The 19,454-nt window shown below is 50.5% G+C and overlaps 1 protein-coding gene and 2 long non-coding RNA genes across 3 annotated transcripts in view; 2 read left to right on the top strand and 1 right to left on the bottom strand.

Moving 5' to 3' along the window:
* stau2 (staufen double-stranded RNA binding protein 2) overlaps positions 1-19,454 on the top strand; it is a 66,881-nt gene that overhangs the window by 16,293 nt on the left and 31,134 nt on the right. Inside the window, exons 6-11 of the mRNA XM_048976946.1 lie at positions 7,059-7,218; positions 9,849-9,956; positions 14,299-14,511; positions 14,709-14,846; positions 16,376-16,504; positions 16,696-16,756. Coding sequence (XP_048832903.1) covers positions 7,059-7,218; positions 9,849-9,956; positions 14,299-14,511; positions 14,709-14,846; positions 16,376-16,504; positions 16,696-16,756 — 809 coding nt within the window. The remainder of the gene's footprint in view (positions 1-7,058; positions 7,219-9,848; positions 9,957-14,298; positions 14,512-14,708; positions 14,847-16,375; positions 16,505-16,695; positions 16,757-19,454) is intronic.
* Positions 7,270-8,917, top strand: LOC125708981 (uncharacterized). The gene is made up of 3 exons (XR_007382565.1): positions 7,270-7,311; positions 7,467-7,993; positions 8,366-8,917. It is a non-coding gene; the product is annotated as an uncharacterized LOC125708981 (long non-coding RNA).
* On the bottom strand, positions 7,400-7,730 carry LOC125708983 (uncharacterized). The gene is made up of 3 exons (XR_007382566.1): positions 7,658-7,730; positions 7,565-7,626; positions 7,400-7,502 (listed from the first exon to the last, which is right to left on the bottom strand). It is a non-coding gene; the product is annotated as an uncharacterized LOC125708983 (long non-coding RNA).

The raw sequence follows: 19,454 nt of genomic DNA, 5'->3' as shown, positions 1-19,454 counted from the left end.
GGCAGGGTAGTGGGGACTGGGCTGTGGGTGGGGCCAGTACCAGGCTGTGGGAGTGTTCAAGCTAGTGGCCGACGGGGTGGGGCCAATGCAGGGCAATGGGTGGGGCCAGTACCAGGCTGTGGGAGTGTTCATGGCAGGGGCCGACAGGGGGTGGGGCCAATATAGGGCAGTGGGTGGGGCCAGTACTGGGATGTGGGTGGGTCCAAGGTGGTGCCAGACTGGGGGTGGCAACCACCTCTCACGGGCAAGGTGGCCATGGGCAGGACCCAGGGCAGGCAGTGAGCAGGACTCATGCCGGACAGTGGGTGGCGCCCAGGCCGGGCAGTGCTGCCCTCCAACATCACTCTGATTTGATATCCGTCATTTCATCTGTCTTTGCGATGGAAATTCTGTGGTTGCTGCACGGATTGACCATCAGCAAATTTTGCAAAACAAATGTGGGGAAAATAAGCGAGGACATGGCAGGGGACGAGCAGAGAGAGAGAGAGAGAGCACCATACACTCTCCCCCAGGCTCCTGAGCCAGGCCGGCGGGTGAAAGAGGGGCAGCTGAGAGTCATTTGAGACACTGGAAGCCTCCCCAGTCCAGTACTCCCTCATAGCTCTTAGCCGACGCACCTGAAGGATCTGGGCTCTCCACAATATTTAAATTTTGTGGGTCATAATATATTTTAAAAGAAATGAAAACAGTTTGCACCTGCGGGGTCTGTGAAATCCGGGGAAATTACAGAGATACACTGTTGTGTTACATTTACCTGGGAAGTTGGAAGTCAGAGCTACCTTAAATCTGATAACTTATCCGGCTAAGCAAGAAATCCTGCTTTCTGAAACAAGCCCCAGTTCTAACTCGGTGAATTGTTAGCTATTGTTAGCAATATCGGTTGATAATAACGCATCACAAGGTATTTCGTGCATAAAAACACAAAGAAACAAGTAAGATACACACAGATAGCGGCTGGACAGTGTTGGGTGCGCACCCAAATAAATGAGCCGCAAATAAGACGCAAGTGCTAATAAGCCGTATATAACTACAGCTTTAACATTTTGTTAATAAAGGTGGCAGCCATCTTCAGGTCTGAGGTCAGGATTGTGTAGATTCCTCTGACTAGAAAATGGAATTCAGCATAAGTTCTGTTTATCGTGTTAGAGGACTGCATTCTGGTTCTTGCAACTTTAACGTATCGGCTTCAGCTCGTTAAGAGAAGGAAGAGTCCCTCTCTACATATACGATTTTTTTCTTTTATTTTTCTTAGCAGTAACTCACAGACTGGCCTGTCATTGCAGGTAAATGTGTAACATGTTAGGAAAGTCCTCAAGCTCAGGACAGGTGCCCCAGGTGGGGCGTGGGCTTGAATCCCATCCCAGATCCCCGCAGCCCCGAGTCTTTGGCTGTGTGTGAAGCAGAACTAGCTGCATGTGGAGCACTCATCTTCCCCGTGCTGGCTTGTTTGTCCATGGCCCCACGGATGGATGCTGTGTGAGGCTGTGCAGACACAGCCACGAGTGGGGGGGCGGGGGGTGCTAATGAATTCGCGAGAGATGGAGTTGGGTGACTATCGGGGGCCTACCTGGCACCCAGCCCAATAACAGAAATGGTGGTAGTCGCCCAGAGGGCACGGCTTCAAAAAAAGCCAGGAACACCCTCGTCCTTCAAAGTCAGGGGGGTAATGCTGCCCGCCCCCCAAGGGAGCGGGAGTCAGAGAATTAAAGTCCCCTCTGATGGATTTGTTTCGTTAATATCAGGGAAGAAGACACGTAAATCAGACTGCCGACCGTGGGCTCTGGGGGTGGGCAGCCAACCCGTGGGGTCTGGATCATTCAAGGGTCCCTCAGGGTCCCCTACAGTGGGTCGGGACACTAGGAGGTACCTGGTGCAGGTGAATTCAACTCTTCTGTTACCACTGACAGGTTCAGCTCGCACTTCCTGAGCAAGCGGGAAATTGGAGCGTTTGGATTTAACAGTAAATTGCATATGGCTTTTGTGACACAAACACATAACTGGATGTATTTCCCCTTCATAATTCATACGGAAAGCAGACTCGTGCTGATGCCGCATGCAGCTCTGTTTACTGTGGTAACAGTGGGGAAGGATTGGTTACAGGCAGCCTGCCCCAGCTCCGCCAAAGGTCCCCTGTTTACCGTGGTAACAGCCGGGAGGGCCGGTTACAGAACGTCTCATTCCGGCTCGTTTGGACTTTGATTGGGAGCTGATTAGCAGGCCGGGTTCCGTCTTACATAACACACTGACTTGTAGCCTGAGGAATGCTCTGTGCTGGAGCGTGTTGCTGAGCCTCTGAGGACTCTTCTCACCGCGTCGGCCATCCGGCGCCATGACCGGCGTCTGAAGACAGCGGCGCTTGTCACCAAGCAAGAGCCCCCCCCAGTGTTGGCACCGTCAGAAATATGGGGCACTAATTGGACTAATTTGTGATAATCAGCCTCAGTGAGGTCCATGTGCCTCGGTTAACTCGTGCGGATATCACCAAACACAATTACGAGTGCGGGATCACACGAGGCAGCCATAGCTTTCAGTGCAGAGAGCCCCTCCCCAATCTGCACTATGTATCCCCTTAATTGGGACCAGATGCGGCCTTGCTGGTGTTTTTGCGATTGTTTCCTAAACCCCCATCTACAGTGTTACAGTATTGTAACGAGCCCCAACCATTCCTCATAACATCATAGCTCCAAACACCTGTATGTGCCCTCCTGACCCCCTATTCCTGATGGCGCAGGCCTGCCCACAGCCTTTCCTCCTGACCCCCTATTCCTGATGGCGCAGGCCTGCCCACAGCCTTTCCTCCTGACCCCCTATTCCTGATGGCGCAGGCCTGCCTACAGCCTTTCCTCCTGACCCCCTAATCCTGATGGTGCAGGTCTGCCCACAGCCTTTCCTCCTGACCCCCTAATCCTGATGGTGCAGGCCTGCCCACAGCCTTTCCTCCTGACCCCCTATTCCTGATGGCGCAGGCCTATGTACCGCTTCACCTGTGAGGTAGCTCTGCACCAGCCACCTTGGACAGGCTTAGGCCCCTCGTCTAATTTCAAGCACATCTTTAACAGTGTAGGTACTAAGATCTTTTGGACAGAGAGAACACCAAGGTTTAGTCCTTCTTTCTAACGTTTGATGTATAAGGTGTTCGAACTTCAGGTATGGAGAGGGTATATATAAAGCCCTAATTTAGAACCTTTCTGGCTAACATATATACCGGACTAACCCTAACTCCTTAACATCAGAGTGAAGTCATCCCACAAGTTCTTGAAACACACGCAAGCCTCCTGAAGTGCTCTATAAAAAAAAGTGTCTTCTTGCCTGTCAGTGTGGAAAGTTTCACGGAGCCGTTTCTAGTTCCTGAGGGTACACTGAAGCACAGAGCCATGCTGTGCCAGTGGAGGGTTTGGTACAGTGGAAGATGCTGCCCTGTGTGGCCATCCTGCCAGAAACAAGGCATGATATTGTCAGTTAAGAGCAACATTCAGCTCCCTGCAGCACTCTATCCTCCACTTCACGACCAGTAAGACCCCAGTTAAAAATACCATACGTGGCGGATTAACTGGGTGGAACCACTGCTTGCCAGGAAGAATGTGTATGCTCTACTCAATTTAAAAATGATCTGTATGTGCCTCAAGATATTTTAGAACATCGGCCTGCAGGAGTCTAACTGCATCTGACAATGAGGCGTGTGCGTTACGCAGTGAGAACATCAGACCACAAGTCAAGCGAAGTGGTGTAAAATCATGACATTTACATTTAAACAAACATGCCGAAACGAATCATGGTTTTGGGATCATTTTGGTGCCTCCAAACCGCGTCACCTGCTGTCACTGAAGGAAACAACACATTCAAGAAGAGAACTTCAGGCTACCCATCCAAGAGGAGTTCGGTAAACCAACAAGACCATGTTCTGAGATACCCTGATATCCATGCGGAATTAGAAAGAAAATGGTCGGTCAGGCCTAGTTCAAGTCTAGACATTCAGATGTTGCAGTCATACCATAAGCTTAATCTTATACTAATAATATATTATACCTTTGACAAATCCAAAGTCACTTTTCAAGGGTGGAGTCACAGTGATCCCCTGAGTGTTACCGTCTTGAGAGAACATTTTCACATAAGAGTTTTGTAAATCTTCAAAACCTTCTTTGCCATCCACGTATGTCACAGTTTATGTCAGCGTCATGTTTTTTTTGTATAAGATTTTTGTATAAAAGTTTATTTTGATATGTGTGTTTAAAAGACCGCGTATCATTCAGTTCCACGCACAATGAAGATATATACAGAGCAACTTTGTAGTGGACTGTTGATTGTCTAGCCTGTCCTTCCCAAAGAGAGAACATGCAAACTCCACACACATGTGACCCAGGCGGAGACTCGAACCCGGGTCCCAGAGGTATGAGGCAACGGTGCTAACCACTGTACCACCATGCCACCCTTAGTTTGGCCATATGAGTTTTATATTTGTCCTAATGCTGTAGCTTAGCAATCTATTGGTTGTTTGTCAAAGTGAGATGCTCTGTTTGAGAAAATCAGAGTTAATTGTGGCTCACAGGGTGTCAGTTACATTGCACTGCCCAGTGGCCACACTCTCCCAAATTCTCTTTGTTCACTCTTTCCAGTCAGAGTGCGATGATTAGACCGCACTCCACTTTTATCAGGCAGGAACATTCTTCTGCTACTCATTAGCCATGTAACTCTACTCTTCCTTCTTTCCCGGTGGTTTTGCCACGTGTCTTGATATTAATTTCTTCCATATGTGTTCAGTTGGTATCAAATCTGGTAATTGGGCTGATATTACATGTCTCAAGGGACAAATAAAAGTGTCTATAATAGCCAAAAGTAAATACCTCAAACTCTTTTGGAGAACAAGACCGTTCCTGTGCCTTAATGGCATCCGTTCAGCCAGCTCACATAACCCTGTGCACAAGCATGTACAGCTGAATTTAGTGTCTTTATTTTAAACATGGCTTTCTGGGGTTGTATACTTTACATAGCCACATTTTGTTTCATGTTCAGAGAAATCCTTTGCAATAAATGTAAATTTAGCTGAACGTGAAAGTCATCCTCTGTAAATCGGCATGCATCTTCTGCAAACCAGCATGCATCCCCTACAAATCATCATGTATTCTCCGTAAATAGCATTAATTTCCTGTAAATCGGTGTGCATCTTCCGTAAGTGAGCACTTCTCTGTAAATCAGCATACATTCCTTGTAATTAGCATGCATCCTCTATAAATCGATGGGCGTCTCCGTAAATCAGCATGCATCCACTGTAAATCAGTGTGGACCTCCTGCAAATCAGCATGCATCTTTTGTAAATCCACATGCGTCCCCTGTAAATCAGCATGCATCGTTTGTAAATCGGCATGTGTCTCATGTAAATTACCATGTGTCCCCTGTAAATAGGTGTGCATCTCCTGCAAATCAGCATGAATCTTTTGTAAATCTACATGCACCTCCTGTAAACAGCACGAGCCCTCTGTAAACAGCATGTGTCTCATGTAAATCGGCATGGACTCCCTGTAAATCATTGTGCGTCTTCTGTAAATAAGCGTGCATTCCCTGTAACCAGCATGAATCCTCTGTAAGCCGGTCAGTAAATCCAACTTTCATGTCAATCACAGTAAAAATGACTAGCTTCTATTATGTGGAGAACATCCAATGTTCATTCTAAAAATGAACCTTTGCCTCAACAAAACTTGTGGCTTTTATTGCGCCAGTGTGTAAAAATTGCATCATAATGGATAAAACAATCAATCATTATGAAGATACATGGCGAATGCACATCACTAAATTAGACATATAAGCCAAATGTGATGATAGTGTTAATATGTGTTTGCATAGAGCACAGAGTGAGTGCTACTGATGTATTCATTCAAAACAGTCGATGGGAGTTATATTAAAATCTTCAAACAATCCTAATATAACCATTGAGGTTTTAGCTTGAAATATGTTTGTACTGTTTTTCATTATAAATCAGAATGAAGGTGGAGTTTTATACCAGGTAACCCTGAGTTACTGATGTACTTCAGCACACTTTTCCTGGGAAAATACACTGTTGGCCCTGGCTCATTTTGCCACTCGACATAGCTTTGGATGGAGGTGGGGTGGCTTTGGATCTCGTAGCATTGTGGTCTTCGCTCTGATGAGATCTTCCATCCTGGGGTGGGTGGCTGGGGGAGGGGGGGGGAACGTTGGGGTGTGCAGGTCTACTAAATCTGCAAAATGAACAGTGTCCTGACAGCCCAGCATGAGTGAAGCAGATTTAAAATAAAGCATAAGAAATGTAGCCTGGAACTCTTTGTTCAGCGCTGCCTAAATCAGGCCTGTGTGAGAGCCCCGTTCCCCGGAATCACCCAGCAGCCATTGTTATGTAATTGACCCCGGAGAGCTGCGAGCCGGTCGCATCGCCCTGCCTTAAAACATTAATAACCGAGCCAGCAATATGCTGCAGGATCCCCTCTGGAGATAAATCTACCCGCTGCCGGTCACCCCCAACCCAGTCAGCCACGGTCAAAGACGCTCACCCTGAGAATATGCTGCAATGCTTATGGGAATGTTCCCGAAGATGAGGAAGTGTGTGCTGGGAGGTCTTGGGTGGTTACAGTGGGAATTCCTTGCCCTGGAGTAGCCGTTGCTGGTTGTTCCCCTTTGGCCTGTACCATTGCTGGTATGAATAGGGTCCATGTTTTTCGGGGTATTCACCTTTGGCATGTGCCATTGCTGGTATGAGTGGGTTCCATGTTTTTAGGAGTACGAGCATGTACGCCTCTCCCTGTCGCCCTCAAACTGAAACTTTAACTTCTTGTGGTTTTCTTAGGATATCATTGATACAATAAGGACATAGACACAAACACAGATACGTCGGAGGACCTGATCCTGTTGCCTAGATGCCTGTTCCTGTCTGGGTTGTGCTGTGATGATAAAACTGCCAGTTTTCCATAACCTAATCCTCTTATAAATCAAAAGCTCTGTTTCTCTCTTCCCTCTCTCTCTCTCTCTCTCTTTCTCTCTCTCTGTCTCTCTCTTTCTCTCTCTCTCTGTCTGGCCTCACTCCATCACAGGTACCATTACCCCGTGCCCAAAATCTTCTACGTGCAGCTGATGGTGGGGAGCAATGAGTTCATTGGGGAGGGACGCACACGCCAGGCCGCACGCCACAGTGCCGCCATGAAAGCCCTGCAGGTCCTCCGCAACGAACCCATTCCTGAGAAACGAGCCCAGGTAACCCTAACTCAGGGTCCCTACGCCCCAGGTAACCCTAACACAGGGCCCCTACGCCCCAGGTAACCTTAACACAGGGCCCCTACGCCCCAGGTAACCCTAACTCAGGGTCCCTACGCCCCAGGTAACCCTAACTCAGGGCCCCTACGCCCCAGGTAACCTTAACACAGGGCCCCTACGCCCCAGGTAACCCTAACACAGGGCCCCTACGCCCCAGGTAACCCTAACACAGGGCCCCTACTCCCCAGGTAACCCTAACACAGGGCCCCTACGCCCCAGGTAACCTTAACACAGGGTCCCTACGCCCCAGGTAACCCTAACTCAGGGCCCCTACGCCCCAGGTAACCTTAACACAGGGCCCCTACGCCCCAGGTAACCCTAACACAGGGCCCCTACGCCCCAGGTAACCTTAACACAGGGCCCCTACGCCCCAGGTGACCCTAACACAGGGCCCCTACGCCCCAGGTAACCCTAACTCAGGGTCCCTACGCCCCAGGTAACCCTAACACAGGGCCCCTACGCCCCAGGTAACCCTAACTCAGGGCCCTTACGCCCCAGGTAACCCTAACTCAGGGTCCCTACGCCCCAGGTAACCCTAACTCAGGGTCCCTACGCCTCAGGTAACCCTAACTCAGGGCCCCTACGCCCCAGGTAACCCTAACTCAGGGCCCCTACGCCCCAGGTAACCCTAACTTAAGGCCCCTACTCCTCAGGTAACCCTAACACAGGGCCCCTACGCCCCAGGTAACCCTAAATCAGGGTCCTTACTCCCCAGGTAACCCTAACTCAGGGCCCCTACACCCCAGGTAACCCTAACTCAGGGTCCTTACTCCCCAGGTAACCCTAACTCAGGGCCCTTACGCCCCAGGTAACCCTAACTCAGGGTCCTTACTCCCCAGGTAACCCTAACTCAGGGCCCTTACGCCCCAGGTAACCCTAACTCAGGACCCTTACGCCCCAGGTAACCCTAACTCAGGGTCCTTACTCCCCAGGTAACCCTAACTCAGGGCCCCTACACCCCAGGTAACCCTAACTCAGGGTCCCTACGCCCCAGGTAACCCTAACTCAGGACCCTTACGCCCCAGGTAACCCTAACTCAGGGTCCTTACTCCTCAGGTAACCCTAACTCAGGGTCCTTACTCCCCAGGTAACCCTAACTCAGGGTCCCTACGTCCCAGGTAACCCTAACTCAGGACCCTTACGCCCCAGGTAACCCTAACTCAGGGTCCCTACTCCCCAGGTAACCCTAGCTTAAGGTCCTTACACACCAGGTAACCTTTCACTGGACTTCCACAGCACACCCACTCCCACAGTTACACCCCATCCCCCTTTCAGCAATTCTCCTGTGCTTTACAATACTCCCCATGGCTAAGCAAAAGTTAATGATCTATATTTAGCCATTACAGACGGCTTTCGGAAGTTTACTGTGCTTTACTTGACACTTCGTTCAGGAAGCATTTCCGCAGTTATATAAGCCCCCCACCGGAAATCAGATTTCAGTTGTTTGCGAAAAGCTTGGCGTGGATGCTGGTTATTTAAGCCGTTCTGGCTCCCTGCTCATCCTGTCTGACACTTGTCTTCATAATACACCCTTTGTCATCCACTGCTTCTGTGTATTGCTTTACAAATTGAAAGACACGATCCCCGTACACGCCCTGGGCACTCTCATGTACCAGGACCTGCGTGACACTCCCCAAAATCCCACCCATCCCCCCCCCCCCCCCGCCCCCCACAGCAGTCATCTACCTTCAAAGGCGGCCTGACGCTCCTAGGGCACATGGGGTTTAGCACAGAAGTGCACATATTTGTAGGCTTAAGCTCTTTAGTGCGTTAAACTATACGGTAAGTAATACCGTTATTAGTGTTACTGCCTTTAAATTGTTTTATGCAGCTTGAAAGGCGTTAAAAAGCACGTTGGAAGCCCATTGGAGTCCGGGCACCGTGGCTCATCCTCAGAGGGAGCCCGTTCCGCTCACACACGCCCGGGGGCTCGCAACACCCCCACGGTGCGCACCCCCATTGTTTTTCTGATTCCCCTTCAGTGTCTCATGTAAAAAATAGGACTATAATCACAAAAACAAGTGGAAACTGCAGTTTCTTGGCCTGGCATTGTTAGTTTTAATGAGGGGTATGTTTGACAGCCAGATGGGGCAGCTAGATGATAATAATATTCAAATGCAACAGTCCCATTGCCCCCCTCCACCCCCGGGGTCTATGAAACCTCAGGGAATCAGTGTCTTCTGACTGCAGCGATGGCTTGGATTCGTGCAGATTTGCTTTTTTTGCCTAGCTATGTAGACACCAGAGTACTGATCAATGGACACCCCCTCAGCCCCCCTGGGGACCATACCTTTGTCAGGGGAAGGAAAAAAGAAACTTAAAAAAAGGTCTCTGGAGGAAAAGGAAGATGGTTCACAGCATAATGGCACGCAGGCCCTGGCCGTGGGCGAGCCCGCCTGCACAATTAACGACGGTCTTCGTGTCACAGTGAGGCTTGCATGGGCCTCCCCCTTCAAGTGCACCATCGTAGGACGCCCCGGCCAGCGGCGGGGGGAGGGGGGGGGCGAGGGGAGACATTGGGCTCCAGCCGGAAAACGTCTCGCAGTCCTTGGCCGTTTTAACCCTTCCAGAGCGTGGAGGAGAAGAGTGAGGCTTGCGACAGCGGCGACGCCAGCAAGTCGGAGATCAGCCTGGTGTACGAGATCGCGCTCAAGAGGAATCTTCCCGTCACGTTCGAGGTAATGGAGAACACGCGCGTCAGCAGCCTGCTGTCTCCATGGAAGCAGCGGCTCGGGTTTCTCCGGGCCTTCTCCAAAAGTTTCCATGTTGCTGTCGGTGCTGCTTGTGCTGCTTTCGCCCTGCATGCCGCGTGGTCTTCACCTAGACCACCAGCCCCTGTCTGCAAGCTTGTGTTGATGTACATGGTGTGACAATCTTCCGTGTGCTTTTGTCCCCATAGCTTTGCCCGTTCGATATCCCAAAGTCCCTCACTTCCATCCGCTGCCACTCATGCCGTTCGTTCATTTTTCACACATCTTTTACTAGCTACTGGAACTGTCAAACCGTAAAAAAAGGGATTAATACTGTTCAGGTATTTTTGCATGATTATTTCTGTGGTTTGTATAAGCCTTGTTGAAATTGGTGCTTCATTCTTTGTCCTCTGATTGCTGTGTTTGACACGTTGGTCCCGTCTCTGTTTTGTCCTTGTACCGGTCATGTCCTTATCCCTGACCCTGTTCTATCCTGTCCCCATCATGTACCTGTCCTGTCCCTATCCCTGTCCATGTCCTGTTTTGTCCCCATCCTGTCCTGTCCCTATCCCTGACCACGTCCCGTCCTGTCCATCTTGTGTCTGTACTCATCCAAAACAGACACCTTCCCCCTGGCTGCCACTGGGGCCCCCGAATCAGAAACAGTGTTTGCACTAAACATTTTTGCACCGTGCTCAGATCTTCCTGAAGCCCTGCCCAGACTCAAAGTCCTTCCAGAATTTTTGGGGCCCTGGCATTTCGGGGAGAGAGAGAGAGAGAGAGAGAGAGAGAGAGAGAGAGAGAGCAGTGCATTTTCTATTTCTCCAAAGCTCAGATTTATACAGGTCAGAATGGCGTCTATGCTTTGGCTACAGAGAGGCTGGTGGTGACTTCAGCCTTTAAGACGGTTATGACAACACCATGATTCTAGGTGAATTATGTCGGTGGTTCTGGGCTCGCTTCTGCCAGAGGGAGAAGCAGGGATTTCAGGAAAGCTAAACACACATGCAGACCCTTCTCAGGTAATATCAAACAGACACTGGCTTCAAAGGACTCAGCGCATGAATCACCGGGTTTGTGCATGTGACTGTCATGCCGCAGTATGGGGGCAGCAGACTTGGGCCTGGCGCTTCCCCCTCAGAGATCCTTCCGTCAGATTCTACAAAAGGCCTTTTCAGTCCGGCCCATTGTCTGACACCCCGGCCCTTCCCGAGCCCTCCCCAGGCTCACAGAGCAGTCAGGCCTCTCCCTCGTCCTCCCCCATCGGCGCACGCCATCCCCGGCCTGTTGGGTTCACGAGGCGGGGGCCCACGGCCAGACAGAAGCCTGCGCTGCGCTGCGCTGGCCCGCGAAGGAAGCGGGGCACTGAAACATCAGAAGCCAGTGCCGGATTCTGTGTCGTCTGTGAGCTCCGTCTGCCGCCATCGAGCGGCAACCATCCTGTGCCAAGTTCCCCCTTCTCTTCGGTGATATATAACACCCCCCAACCCGGACACTGACCCCCCCTGTCACCTACACAGAGGGGTATCTTCTAACGTGCACCAAAGGGACTGTCACCTGCCCCGGGGCGCACCTGAAGGCACGGCAGAGACACCCCAGAGAAACGGCGACCGCGGTTACCGCATCCATGGCAACCGAACCCAAACTGCGCTGGGCAGCCGGCGTACAGAAACCCGAGCCGCTCTGGCTGACAGTCTCATCCACTGTGCTCCCTGGCTCTTTTTGTCTGCGCGGCGCTGTCATGCGGCCTGATAGGGTTACAGAGAGTCCGTTTCTCTCTCCAGGACGAGCCGGACCTGGTCCGCGGTGCCGTGAGAGTGCAGCCATGCCCGGCAGCCCCTCGCTGAATGAACGGGACGTGACTTCAGGAATGTCCTGCTTTCCCTCAATCCATGGCTGCTTGACAAAGGAGCTCAGCTTTGGTGAATCATTCATCGGCTGTGTGGACACTGGGCTTTTTTAACACAGGAACTAGGTCCAGCAGTCAGAGTTTGTCTTTCAAAGGGCTTAATTAATTGTTAAACTCATAATGGGGCACGGCAATGATGACACCGCTGGAAAAGAATCCGTTTTGCCATGTCCACAATAGGGCCCCTGCTTTGGTAAATATTGGTTTGTCCCGGGGATCCAACAAAAGTTTGCCGGGGCCCACATGAAGACGTTTTTTGTGCTCCACTGCCCTGTGGGCTAGCCTTGACTGGGACCGTTTGCTGATTGGCTCTGCCTTTCATAAGGCCTTGCAGAGGACCAACAAGATCCTTCTGAAAGAGGCCCAACATCGAATCGACATCAGACATTGGATTCAATTCAGTATTCTGGTGTGATATTTACAGCATGTGACTATCCATTGAAATATACAGCAGATGGGAAGAATAGTTGTTGTTTATTAAGGGGGCATTGGAATGAAGAGAGGGAGGACATGACAGTGAGGAGGAATCGGGGGTCTTCTCCAGTCTTTGAAGGAGACATCGGCCTGCCTCAGAAAAAGAGAGACAGAGAGGTCACAGTGGGTTTCACTGAAGCTGATGTCCATCTGATAAGCGTGCTCACCTCCCAACTGTTCCCTGCATGTCAAATGGCCCCTTGCCGCCGCTAAGCCCGCCGCTGTGCAGTCCTGCCACGCTCAAGGTCGCTACAGTTCCCGATGGTCCAGATGGCGTGCTGCCGGTGGCCCGTGACCTGCTGTGCGCTAATAAACAGACGTGTGAATGCTCCCCCATGTCCGTCACGTGTGAGGGCCACACGCTTTGCATACATCGCACCCTGGCGCTTCTGCGTGGCACCCCCTACAGGGTGTCATGTAGAAGTTAATTATTCCACACCCAGGGGCTCCTGGGGGCTTTCGGCCACACTGTCAGGAACACATTGTGATTTCATCACCATGCGGGAAGCGGGCATCCAGCGTTGCCAAACTGGCACCGATCGCTCAGCGGGGTGGGTCGTAACATCCGCACCTCGGGGGAGGGGCGTGAGGGTGCTGCCTTGTAGGTTATGTCTAGCCTCGGGCAGGTGTGGGGGGGCAGGCAAGCCTGAACGGTGAGTCGGGGTTTGTGTGGCTGCCAGAGCAGTCATAAGGAAAGCAGGGGGGCATGGAAAACACCGAGAGGGGCCGTTGGCTTTCATTTCTGATTTGAGGAGGGCTGGAGTAAAGCTGCGCTGACTGACGGGAAGCCGGGGGTCCAGTGTGCATGTGTGACCCCCCCGAGCGTGAGATCCCACCTGCCACTTGCAGTGTGAGGCACTCTGCATTTTCAGAAAACGAATGACATCACTTGCGCTGGTTTTGATTCATTTTATGCCCTTCGGCTGACTGAAGACCCGGCTCTTTTAACGAAAATAGAGCTGCGATTGCAGAGATTGTCACCATCGGAGACATGACAATCTGCCTCCAGCCCCCCAGCAGCTCCAGGTCTTCCGGAAATATCCAATATCTGCTTCCTATCCAAGCTCCTCGTGGAAGTTCATTGGAGCCTCGGTCCTCCAAATCACGGAGCCTTTATATATGTGACGCACTGCCAGCTCGGCTTCAAATGCTAATGAGCATCGTATCTGCATAATGTCTCTCAATAAACACTTACACACATGCAATAAGAGAAATCATTAATTCCCCTCATTTCGAATGCTGGAAATCTTTGTTTATCTGTTCAGCACCGAACGCCAGATGCTTGTTGGCTTGTTTGTTTATTCATCTTTTCTATGTTTAAATGAAGTAGCATGAGTAAGATGAGATGAATGTACTCTGAGTGAAATGATGCCGTTGAAGACCTGTATTAACATCTTTGGAAGATGCTTGGTGTATTTCTCCGTCATTTTAGGCATTCATTTTTCTTATTGATCTGACTCGAGCAGGTGCCTCATACGATTGAGTCACATCATCATTTTGGGCAGTGGTTTCTCTTATTGATCTGACTCAAGCAGGTGCCTCATATGATTATGCCACATCATCATTTTGGCCAGTGGTTTCTCTTATTGATCTGACTCGAGCAGGTACCTCATATGATTGTGCCGCATCATCATTTTGGCCAGTGGTTTCTCTTGTTGATCTGACTCCAGCAGGTGCCTCATATGATTGTGCCACATCATCATTTTGGCCAGTGGTTTCTCTTATTGATCTGACTCGAGCAGGTGCCTCATATGATTGTGTCACATCATCATTTTGGCCAGTGGTTTCTCTTGTTGATCTGACTCCAGCAGGTACCTCATATGATTGAGTCACATCGTCATTTGACCGGGAGCATGATCGTGAATCCCTGAGATGTTTTTTTTTTTTTTCTTTACCTGCATGCTCATGCGTCTCCCAATTCAGCTGCTCTCTTTAACACTCCCCCAGGTCCTGAAAGAGAGCGGTCCCCCCCACATGAAGAGCTTCCTGACGCAAGTGACGGTGGGCGAGTACACGGCTGAGGGTGAGGGCAACAGCAAAAAGCTATCCAAGAAACGGGCCGCCCTTTCTGTGCTGCAGGACCTTAGGAAACTGCCCTTCCTCCCCGTGGTGGAAAAGCCCAAAATACGGTGTAAAAAACGGCCCAAGACCATTTTAAAGGTGAGGACCTCAGAGGATGCATCAGCAGCAAGTAGCTCAAGATGTCCATTAGCACAACATCAGCTTCCTCAGTCACTTGGACACCTGCTGGACCAGGCCAGGGGCATGGCATGCTTTAAACTGCCATCAGAGTGACCTCGTCTAGCCCCGGCAGAGCTGACCTCCCCCCACCCTCCCCTTCTCCCCTCCGAGGACAGACGGGGCCAGAATATGGACAAGGGATGAACCCCATCAGCCGACTGGCCCAGATCCAGCAGGCCAAGAAGGAGAAGGAGCCGGAATATGTGCTGCTGTCGGAGAGGGGGATGCCACGGCGGAGGGAGTTCGTCATGCAGGTGGGGTCAGGGGGGGCGCCTATTGGGGAGACAGAGAGGAAGGAAGGAGTCTCTATATGCAGGCTGCTCAGTACAGTCCTTTACTGCTGTCATTTATATTTGAGGGGAGGCCTGGAATGTGTGGATTCCTGCTCACTCTCTGCTAGGATACTCTCACTTTCTACCCTGGGGGGCCACATTCATACTGCAGTGTTATTGTGTTGCTGTGTCCTTGGCCCAATGCTCTCTGCTTAGCAAACCTTTCCAAGATGCTGGACCAGAATTCCAGGCCCTCGATCTCATCTGCAGGCGAGGGCCAGGCGCCCCCCATCATTTTGCGGGTAGTCAGTAGGTACTTGTTTATTTCCCCTGGTGTTTTTGAGGCGAAGGAGAAAAGCCCAGCAGGATTTCCCAGTAGCGTAATTCCCCAGTGAGGTCATGCTCCGACTCCGGGTATTCTGAACTAGATAGGGGGAAAAGTCCAGATCAGGCCATAAGGGAAAGACAAACACCAGCCGGTGTTTTACACGGCTTTCTGTTTGTGATTAAAGCGGGAATTCTGATTAGAGTCACGCTCCTGATATTCGGATGGCACAGTGGTGCTTTCTAAAGCCAGCGTGGTACATTTTCTCTTTCAGTTTCCGAGCTGCTTTGCCACTCCGGTGGACCATGTCAGTGTCACACGCCAATGTGTCACACGCCAATGGTTCCTAGGTGATTATGTGGCTCTCCTGGTTTCTTTCAGGGAGGCATTGGGCTTTGGTTTCGTGTGTTTCTATATTTCTGTTCACTTCTAACATTTCCATACCTTTCCTGTCCCGGCTGGGGTATAAATGAGATTTCTGTTCTTTTCCCTGTTTAATGCAGCCCCTGTTATGCATCTGTACCTGTGGCTAAATGCTAATAAACCATGCAGAGAGCTTTTCATTCGTTATTCAAAAAAAAAAACATTTATAAGCTGCTTATCTGTGTCGTAGCAGCAGATGCACCGCATCCAAACCCTGTTCGGTAATTTGGCTTTTGCAGTTCGTGTAACTGGATACTCATACATTAAGGTCTATTCGCGTTTTAATCCGCAGTGTTATGATTATGGCATTATTGTTTCGGTTTACATGAGCGGCTCTGGGTTATTGTTGTAAAGTGCTGTTGAATATGCATGTGACTTTCACGTCAGAGTACACTGGGAACCTTTGGCTACACACAATGGACTTCAGTACAAAGGAGTTCAGTTCCTGTAAAAGGCACTTCACATACCCTGCTGAGTCACACACGGCAGCCAGCGGCTGGGAGCATGGTGGTGTGCTTATTACAAGAGCATTCCCAGTAGTCAGAGAGTCATCAAGACCTTCTGCCATTCCTGACTGAACAGAGGAGTCCGAAATGTGTCAGGATACAACACTACCTCTCCTAAGTGTTTTTTTTCTTTTAGATGAAATATCTCGTGCCATATTAGATAACATCTACCCCATCAAACAATGTATTGAACTAGGGATTTGCCATCAAAAGTTTTTATGACAGTCCTGGCACGGTCACACGCTCTCTCGACCCAGGTGAAGGTGTGTGACGAGGTCGCCACTGGGACGGGACCCAACAAGAAGGTGTCCAAGAGGAACGCAGCTGAGGCCATGCTGCTCCAACTGGGCTACAAACCCTCCACCTTCACACAGGCTCCGTCAGAGGCAGGTGCCGGGGGGGGCCCCCTTCCTCACGGGGAGGTGCTTTTGGCTGAGGCTTCCTCTGGGTGGTCTGGCTGGAAGGTGTGCAGATGCTGTAGAGATGCTCTCCTAAAGCATGACTTTGGGTGTGAATGAGAAGCAGGACCATAGCCCCAGTCTTATCCCACCAATCTCCACCCTGTTTGATTTTACAGCAGATAGACAGCAAAGGCTGGAATGGACAAAAGCCACCGTATCCAGACACTACCAGCACCAGTAAGTTGTTTTTCTCTCTCCCTTCCATCTGAATACGACCCTCACTCCTGTTTAATCTCTGGGGGGGCTGGGGGTCCAGCCACGTGGGGGGCCTGCAAATTCGCCATCCATTCAGGCCGCCCACGCTGATGCTCTGTACTGGCCTGGCCCAGGATGCGCGGCGTTGGGGGGGGGGGGGGGGTTAGTCCCAAGCCTGTGGAATCCAGACCCACTGCATTTTTGGGCACGGGTTCGACCTGTCACTCAGGATTTGGGACATGGCCACGGTCCTGAACAACTCGGGTTTCTGGACACAGAAGAACTTAAAATGCAGAGGCCCCCAGATGCTGAATCTCAACGCTGAAACTCAGTGAAAAGGGTAATTTCAGAAAATAGATAAATAAAAACAAGGGTTCGATGACTTGAAGTAAGAGGATGGTTATAGGATGGATAGTTTCTCGGGACGCGGTGGCAGAAGTGCGGCTCACGCCAGGCTCACCCTCCATTGCTGGTGTGCTCTGTGCCGAGCCAGGCATACTGTCTGACTATCAGCTTCACTGATTACAGCAGAAATAAAATATTCAGGAGTAGCTGTGGGCAGATAACTGGCTGCCAAGTAACCTCAGGCTGTCAGAAAGCAGAAAAGGCTACTCACAGCCCGCATGTTTTGCTGCCGCGTCATTAAGCGACTGGTAATTTAACTATTTTATTCACGGCCTCTATGTCTTGCTACCAGTACAATTAATCAGGCACTAATTTAGCCATTTTACTTGCTGCTTCTGCCGGTCACCAGCGTCCGAGTAACCGGGTGCTGATTTACACGTGTTGCCCACGTTTGTTAATTGCCCATTAATTTCCCCATTTTCCTCACAGCCTCTGCATCTCGCCGCCATCCGATTAGATGGCTGCTAATTACGCTTATGGCCCATGCGTCTCGCTGCTGTCCGATTAGCTGGCTGCCAGTCTAACCATTTTACTCATGGTCTACGCGTCTTGCTGCTGTCTGACTAGCAGGCTGTTAATTTAGCAGTTTTACTCACAGCATCCACATACGTATCTTCTCCATCCAATCGAGTGGCTGCTAATTTAGTCATTTTATGTCTTGGGTTTTGAGGAAGGGCCCCCAGTTGTAAATCTGATGGTAAAACAGTATGAAAATACTTGTGCTTATTTGCTTTGAAAACACGGCATTGTGTTTCTTCAACAGCCTTAAACCCCCCCCCCCCCCCCCCCCCGCCCCGATTCCCACAAGATATGATGATGACAAATGATTGGTCACATGCGTGCAAACGGGTCCTGTGTCTCTCTTGCCTCGGTTAGGTCATGACACGGTCTGGATTCCCAACCCGCATTTTGTGGGGGGGGGGGGGGGGGCAGTTGGGGTTGTCGTCAGAGACGGGAGGATCATCATCCATCATCCATGTATGGTGGACACTGTTAGACCGAGAGCCACCCAACCTACCAAAGAAGTGACTCGCTTTTCATCTCTACACTCCATTCCTTCATATAATTCTGCTCTCTCCCACCCTATGCTTACCCTACACTCTACACATTAGCATAGCAAACTCCCTTGAACAGAGAGAGAAGTCACGGGTTTTAAAGAAATATGTATTTCTTCCATTTGGATACAAGTGATTTATATCCCTTTTCCCCCCAACGCGGCGTTGCTGCCAGTGCCGAGCCAGTGCCCGACTTTCAACCAGTTCCCTGCTTTTCCACTGGCCATCAACTGGTACCGTGCCTAAAAAACTGGCTCTGGCCCAGCTCCCGGGAACTGCTGCCCTGAAACCCGTGATGTTAATGTGTGGGGAGGGGTTACTGTGCACTGTAAACTTCAGCAGAGCCATTTTTTGTTATTTCTAGCGTTTGATGTTTTGTTTGATTTTAGCGTTTGCTGAAAACATGCAGAATTTAAAGTACAGCTGGAGACAGCAGGCTACATTATTAACGATTTAAAAAAAAAAAACACTACCAAATCTACAAAAAACTTGCGGAATGTTGTGGAACGGAAAACGTTTAAAAGTGCCCCATTGTTCTATATTCATTTTTGGTAGGCAGCCTCCAAATTATGATTGCAATACATACTCTTACGGGAACATTTTTTTTACCAGTGGAAATGCAGGCCGGTTCTCAGGTAGTGCCACTCCTTGTCTGCACCAGCACCGGCACCAGCACTAGTGGAAAAGAGGTAATAGCAAATGTAAACATTATCAGTAGTATGCCAGCCCAGGTTCAGGTGACGGACTTCGTGGATCGGAAACACGTAGAGCAGAAATCGATCCTGAGAGATGAAGTCTACCGTGAGTTATTGGCAGATCTGCCCGTGCTCTCAGGGTGTAAGTGGCATATCGAACAGGCCTGTGCTTATCCATCAATTTGCCGTTAACTCCCACGACCCGGCTTTTACGGCCAGAGACGTGCCGCAGAGCGATTAAGACACCGCCCCCCACGCATCAATCCTCCAGCCTTTCACTCACCTTTGGCAGAACGGCCTCGGAGTTCGATCGCTGTAATGCGCGGTGCCCTCAGCAGGCAGCGGGCTGGCGTGATTAGGGCACACCCCCCTGGAGAGTTGAGCAGGCAAGCGGGGAGGCGTGATTATGGCCGCCTTAGGAGAAGCCCCAGCCGAGTGCGTTCCAGATGGCTTTGCTCAGCCTCCTTGCCGCATTTCATTTCCTCATCTGTGTGCTTTTTTTCCATTGGACTCTGACATCTTGCT

The sequence above is a fragment of the Brienomyrus brachyistius genome, chromosome 15 (assembly GCF_023856365.1).
Source record: "Brienomyrus brachyistius isolate T26 chromosome 15, BBRACH_0.4, whole genome shotgun sequence".
Lineage (NCBI taxonomy): Eukaryota > Metazoa > Chordata > Actinopteri > Osteoglossiformes > Mormyridae > Brienomyrus > Brienomyrus brachyistius.
The sequence above is the reverse complement of the archived record's forward strand: the minus strand, read 5'-3'. Positions and strand labels throughout refer to the sequence as shown.